The following is a 6,185-nucleotide window of genomic DNA, read 5'->3' as shown; positions in this document are numbered from 1 at the left end:
TGTGCGAGCGTCGCCTGCACTGTGATTCCTGCTGGGTCTGCAGCGATCGTGCTTTTGTGCCATGTGTGCTTGGGTAGGGGTGCTCTTCTGTGAGGTGGGTAATCAGAGAGTCTTGTCCAGATTACAGGAAAAAGGAAGATCCTCTTAAGTGCTACACTTAGTTGTGCTTTTGTGGGGTTTTTTATTTAATGCCAGAGCTGAACGAGCCATTTTCTCTCTTAACACGGCAGCTCCTTCTTCTGGAGGGGCTCGTGTGGGCTTCTCTGATTTCTGCCCCAGCTGAGATTGAACCTCAGTGGTGGCTTCTGCTCCTTTTCTGCTGAGAGCACTTGGGGACTTGGTGTCCTATGAAGTTAAGGGGGGAATAAAGGTCTGTGTGTTGGAGCACTGTGCTGCCAGACCGAGGGAGTGCTCATGGTCTCAGGAAGTCCTGAGTGCAGCCGAGCTACTGATGGTGTCCAACGGCTTCGAAATAATTTCACTTGATGCCCAGTGGTGCAGCATTTGTCATATATGTTGAATAAAAGGAGTTGGTTACCAAGACTGCTTCATGGATGTGAGTTCTCCTGCCTGGGTTGATGATGATGGTTGCTGTTTTGTGCTATAATGCTGATTCGGGGCATCTTCTTTGTGCCGTTTTCCTCTGACTGGTTTTATTACGATTAACAGGATGCTTGGCCACATACCTCCTGGTTCCTTCTTTGCTCTCAGTGACCCGAGCTGAGACATTCTGACAGGTGAAGTTTCTCTTTTGTAGCTCCAACAAAAGGCAGGAGCCTCCGAAGACTCCGACCACCCCCAAAATCACCACCTTCCCTCCAGCGCCCGTCACCTGTGATGCTGTCCGCAACAAGTGCAGAGAAATGCTGACGACAGCTCTGCAGGCCGATGGTAAGCGCTGGGGGAAACCCTGCAGTGCCTGAAGTGCTTCACAGCAACTTGGTGTGGGCATTCTGACAGAGCGCAGCACCACCTGCTCTGAGAGATGCTCTCCTGGAGCAGGGATATTGCCATGAGCTCTGTCTAGACGCTGGGCACCCCTGTAAAGTGAAGCTGTCGTTCCTGCTTCCCCTCGGGGCACAGAATGAAGCTGTAACTCAATACGTGGAATTTGTCAGTAACAGTGTTTATGCCAGTCACCATCTGCTCTTAGAATCCCCCTTCTTTTGCAGTCTGGAGTCCCTTAAATACCAGGTCCTTCATGGATCTAGGGTGGAAGAGGTCTTCCTTGCACTTAGGCTGCGTCACCGAAAATGAGAGGCGACTGCCGGGGCTCAGCATCTCTGAAGGATTTTAAATGCCCCAGGCGGAACGCATGCTGCTTGGGTCCAAATTGCAGATCCCTTTGGAAAATCAGGGTCTAAGCACTGCGGAGTTTTGTTAATTTGCAGCCGAGGAATGGAGACGGCAGATGGAGAAGTTCACAATGGCTTCACTTCTAGCCTTCCTGCGCATGTGTATATGTGTATATGTGCTGCACTAAATACTTTGTGTAACTCCTAGAAAAACCCTTTCCATGAAAGAGTCCCCTGGAGCCTTTTGCCAAGCTCTGCCCTCTCTCCCCTGCTTCCCGGCGTTGGTTACCCTACCTGCTGTCCAAACCCACAGCGGTTTTTGTGCTTTAGGTGGTGGCTGTTTAACTGGCGTGTGAAAGAAGAGGGCAGGTTGTGCCCAGGTGAGAAGAGAAATGAAGGCTTGGTTCCGATGCTGCACGCTTTCAGGCTCTGCCACATTGTTGGTCTGAGTAGAGCCGCTTCTCATCAACACCAATATCTGATGAGACTCAGTTCCTGTCTGCTTGTGTTTGATTTCAAGAATACACTGGAAAACTGCGTGTTTTGGGGCCAAGTTCTTGTTAGCTTTGTTTAGTGCCGTCCACCTCCTAGAGAGGCAGCGAGTGTAGACTGGCTGGATTGGTCTGTTTTCATCACTGCCCTTTTCAGAAGGGTCTGAGGGTAGCTAGAGCAAACGCTGAGGTGCTGTTTGATGCAAAGAGTGTGTATCAATCGAAATAACAAATGAGATTTGTGCTGCAGAAATTCTGAGCCTGGGGACCCCTTGCCTGGTTGGAAGTCACTGACCTTGTGTTTCTCTTGTCTTACAGACGACTACATTGCCATTGGTGCCGACTGCGAGCACATAGCAGCCCAGATTGAGGAATATATCCTTCTCGTGTGGGGCTTCCTCAAGGGCCTGTGGGCCCTCAGGGACTTTAATGTGCTCAGAGGGAAAACGGGACACTTCCCAGTGCCTCCCTGTTGAGTAAACCGTGCTGGTATAGACAGAAGCAGTGGGAAGGATGGAGCAATAAGGCTGGAGTTGCATGTCTTTTTGAGATAAGGCAGAAGTTTGTTTGGTTTAGGGTCTGGAGGGTAAGAGATGCCACTTATTAAAATTAGTGGATGGGTTTGCGGCTTCATTGCTGAGAGAAGGTGCAGAATCTGAAAATAAAGATTATTTCCAGCACTGTAAAAAAGCCAGAACTGAAAGCCCCTGCACTCTGGGATTGTATAAGCTTGTTCTCAAATCCAGCATGAACCTCCCAGAGCAGAGCTGGGTCCCAGCACCCTCATCTGTGTCCTGGCCTGTCCCAGCTATTCCCAAGTCTTGTAAGAAATGGTTGGAGGCCTCTGTGTTGCTTGGAAGCCTCTGAGTTGCTTGCACACTCCTTGACTGCCCTGTACGCATATACCAAGATGTCAAGAACACTGACATGAAATACAAAAACCGAGTGAGGAGCCGCATCTCGAATCTGAAGGACTCCAAAAATCCCGAGCTGAAAAAGAACGTGCTGTGTGGGGTGATTACCCCCGAGCAGATCGCGGTGATGACCTCGGAGGTGAGGAGGCCTCGGAACCGGGGTTTGCTTCTTGCAGGGGACACGTCCCATGGTTCACCTCGAAGCAAGGAGCTGCTCTGCTGCTCGGGTTGCAGCTTTCTTGGCTGGGGAGCGAGCTGGCAGTGGGGTTTGCAGCGTGAGGAGTAGTCTTGTTGAGTCTTCAGATCATCATGGGGGCCTTGGTATGACCCACAAACCAGGAATGAAAGGCTTTGTCTTAGCACCCATCTGTTAGGCCACCCTGTCCTGTTGACTCCACTGTAGTGGACATAGTGGTAAAACTGGATGTGTGTGGTTTTATTGCCTTTTTTTTTTCTTTTTTTTGAAAGGAAATGGCCAGTAACGAGCTGAAAGAGATCAGGAAAGCCATGACGAAAGAAGCAATCCGAGAGCATCAGATGGCCAAGACGGGAGGGACGCAGACTGACCTCTTCACCTGTGGGAAATGCAAGAAGAAGAACTGCACCTACACCCAGGTGAGCCTTCCTCCTCCAGCCCCTGCACAGGATCAAGAGCTCTTAGTGCTCCTTGATGGGTGCTGCAGCATGGTACAAATTCTGCTGCTGCTGGAGAGAGCCTTTCTGTGCACTCTCTAAAACGTGCTGCTTTTTGCACGGTGATTTTGCACACATCTTGCCTCGGAGCTCGTGTAACTTTTTTTTTTTGGTTCGTTTGCACAAGAGCAGGGGTTGTGCAGCACTGAGGAAGCTTTCAAAAGTCTGGCAGTGCTGCTTGCTGTGCAGCTTCTCACCAGAAAGGAGTGGGTGGTGTAGAGGAGAAAGACTGAACAAACGGAGGCAGGCACGTCGATGGTATTAAGAGCACAAATGAAGAATGTGGATCAGCTGTGGCTGCACAAATCCCAACTTACTGAAAATCAAACAGCGCGAAGCAGGTGGAACATGAGGTGTAAATGAAGCGGTGATGTGAGAAGGCAGAGGGGAATTTTCTGCTTGGTGGACAGCTGCTGGAAGCCTTGTGCTTCTTAGTTCCCACGTTCACACCAGGCTTCCGGAGATAAATGTGCCTTCGCTGTGAGTCGGTGGTTTAGAATGTGTAGGTGCCCAAAAATGCACCAGTAACCCCACGATGGCTACTGAGGGTGTGAGTGCAGAGTGAAACTCCTTCGTACGCTTGGACGCGACGTGCAAACGCAGATGAGGGCCGGGCAGCTGACCAGGGGTTTTCCTTTGGCTCCAGCAGCGGTTTCGCGTCTTGTGGAACGGCTCAGGCGAGCGTGTCCCGGTGAGTCGCTCACCTCTGCTGTGTGTGGGACTCTGTGTCCGCCTGGAGTAGGCTGGAGTCTGGCTGCCTGGAATTGGGGCAAAGTGACTAAATAGAAATATCAGAAGGTTTTCTGTATTTTTATTAGTTTTCCCATGAAATTTGGTGTCTGAGATATTGTAAGTTCCGAGTAGATGGACTGGCATTTGTGAAAGCATTGGAAGCTGAGTGAGAATAGCAGAATTTAGCTCCCCAGCTTGCAAAACGTGCTTAATTTGCATCATGTGAATACTGTGACTCTCGCATCTTGGGTAATTACACATGTAGATCACCCTCATTACCCCTGGGCAGAGTTCCTGTCTGAGTTGTGCAGGGAGTGCCAGCATTTTCAGCGTAGATCTGCCTCATGGTGTTCAAGTGCCATGAGAATTCAATTTTTCACAAAGTATGTGTTTCTGGCAAGAGCCAGTCAGAGGCAGCAGTCACATCTGGGTTAAATATCAAAGTTCCTTAATGGCTCAAATACAAAACAGATTGGAAATGTGCAGAACCTGGTAACCCAGCGCCTGGTCCTGTGAGGCCAGGACATAGGACTGGTCTGTAACTGGGAATGTCTGGAGTGTTTGTTTTAATATGTGCTTGATGGTGTGAGGGTTTTGTCCTCTCACTGATGGCTGCATCCCTTCCTGAGGGGCAGCACGAGGAGAGGTATTTCCACCTCTGAGGAGTGGGCAACAGAGGGGGGCAAGGAGAGAAATCTACTGCCCCAAAGGAATCTGCTGCCCCAAAACACGTTGCTCTGGGCAGCATCGGGCTAGAGAGGGCTCATGAGGTGTGTGCAGAGGGGTGCAAAACCATAACCAGGCTCTTTTGGCAGGGCTCTCATTTCCCTCGTGTCCTCCCGCAGGTGCAGACCCGCAGCTCTGATGAGCCCATGACCACCTTCGTCGTGTGCAACGAGTGCGGGAATCGCTGGAAGGTAGCGCACCAAGGATATTACTGGCACTGAGAGGGTTGTTGGGGGAGCTGCGCCCACGATGCTGCAGATGCTTAGCTGCTGCCCTCAGAGGTGCTTGACTGGCTCTAGCGAGTGATTTTTCCTCCCAGTGCTGAGGGTTCATCCCATCTCTGCAGAGCACCTGGGCTCAAGTCTCTCTGGCGCGTTCCCTGCCTCCCTCCTCACGTCCCCTCTTCTCCTGTGATCAGCTTCCCGCGCTGCCCTCTGCCCCCTGAAGAGGTGGTGGTGATGACATCCAGGATTTTCAAACGTCTCTTTTCATGCTGCGCACAGAGCACGGGGCTGAGCAGAAATCTCCCGGTGAGCGGAACTGGGGCCGATACCAAGTGCCAAAGAGCCGCAGCCAAGAGATTCGGACGGGAGCTCTTGTTTGGCCCCTGCTCCAGGGGCTGAGCCCTGCCTCTGCGGAATCCCCAAGCCCTTGCCAGCTTCAGAAACGAGCCCATCACCTGGATCCATCCCTACCTTCTCAGCAGCACGAGCATGACCCACCGCTCCCCTCGGCCGGTGACGTTTGGGTTTTATTTTTGTTTTTTCTAATTGGAGTTTAAACTCCCTTCTCTTTGCAGTTCTGCTGATTATGTGCCATGGCCTGCGAGCGGCAGCCAAACGCAGATCCGAGCGCACCCTCCATACGCCAGCTCCAACGGCAATTGTGTTTTGTGTCCCGCCTGAGTTTGCATTGTCACGGGCCGTGGCGGCGGAACCTCCGCGGAGAGCCACGGCTGCGGGCTGACAGGTTGGCAGGAGAGCTCGCTTAAACACACTTAGTCATTATTTTCTCATCTAAGCGAGTACGGTCACTTTTTCTTCCAAACTAATATTAAACGTTTTTGTCAGTTCCTGACTTTTATTCGAACCGGGGAGGGGGCGTGCAGCGCTTTTGCGGCGTGGAACTGCGCGGGAGCTTTGAAGGTGCCATCCAGGTGGATGAGGACCGAATGCTGCCCGGGCCACCAGGAAGCAAGAAACCACTTGTAGGTACACCCTCGGTGCAAAAGGTTTACTCCTAGTCAACTCATCAAACCTAAACGACTGGGCCAAGTCAATAAAAGGTGGAGGGAATCCCTTGGCCAGTGGGAATGTTAAAAGGGAGTCCTGGGC

At 51.5% G+C, this 6,185-nt stretch overlaps 1 protein-coding gene across 1 annotated transcript in view; it reads left to right on the top strand.

Annotated features, from left to right (window-relative positions):
* Positions 1–5,936, top strand: part of TCEA2 (transcription elongation factor A (SII), 2) — an 11,850-nt gene extending 5,914 nt beyond the window's left edge. Inside the window, exons 4-9 of the mRNA XM_009875865.1 lie at positions 758–891; positions 2,105–2,161; positions 2,685–2,839; positions 3,169–3,315; positions 4,971–5,042; positions 5,651–5,936. Of these exons, the coding sequence (XP_009874167.1) occupies positions 758–891; positions 2,105–2,161; positions 2,685–2,839; positions 3,169–3,315; positions 4,971–5,042; positions 5,651–5,659 (574 nt within the window). The 3' untranslated portion in view covers positions 5,660–5,936. The remainder of the gene's footprint in view (positions 1–757; positions 892–2,104; positions 2,162–2,684; positions 2,840–3,168; positions 3,316–4,970; positions 5,043–5,650) is intronic.
* The last annotated feature ends 249 nt before the right edge of the window (positions 5,937–6,185 follow it).

The sequence above is a fragment of the Apaloderma vittatum genome, unplaced genomic scaffold (assembly GCF_000703405.1).
Source record: "Apaloderma vittatum isolate BGI_N311 unplaced genomic scaffold, ASM70340v1 scaffold27140, whole genome shotgun sequence".
Taxonomy (NCBI): Eukaryota; Metazoa; Chordata; class Aves; order Trogoniformes; family Trogonidae; genus Apaloderma; species Apaloderma vittatum.
The sequence above is the reverse complement of the archived record's forward strand: the minus strand, read 5'-3'. Positions and strand labels throughout refer to the sequence as shown.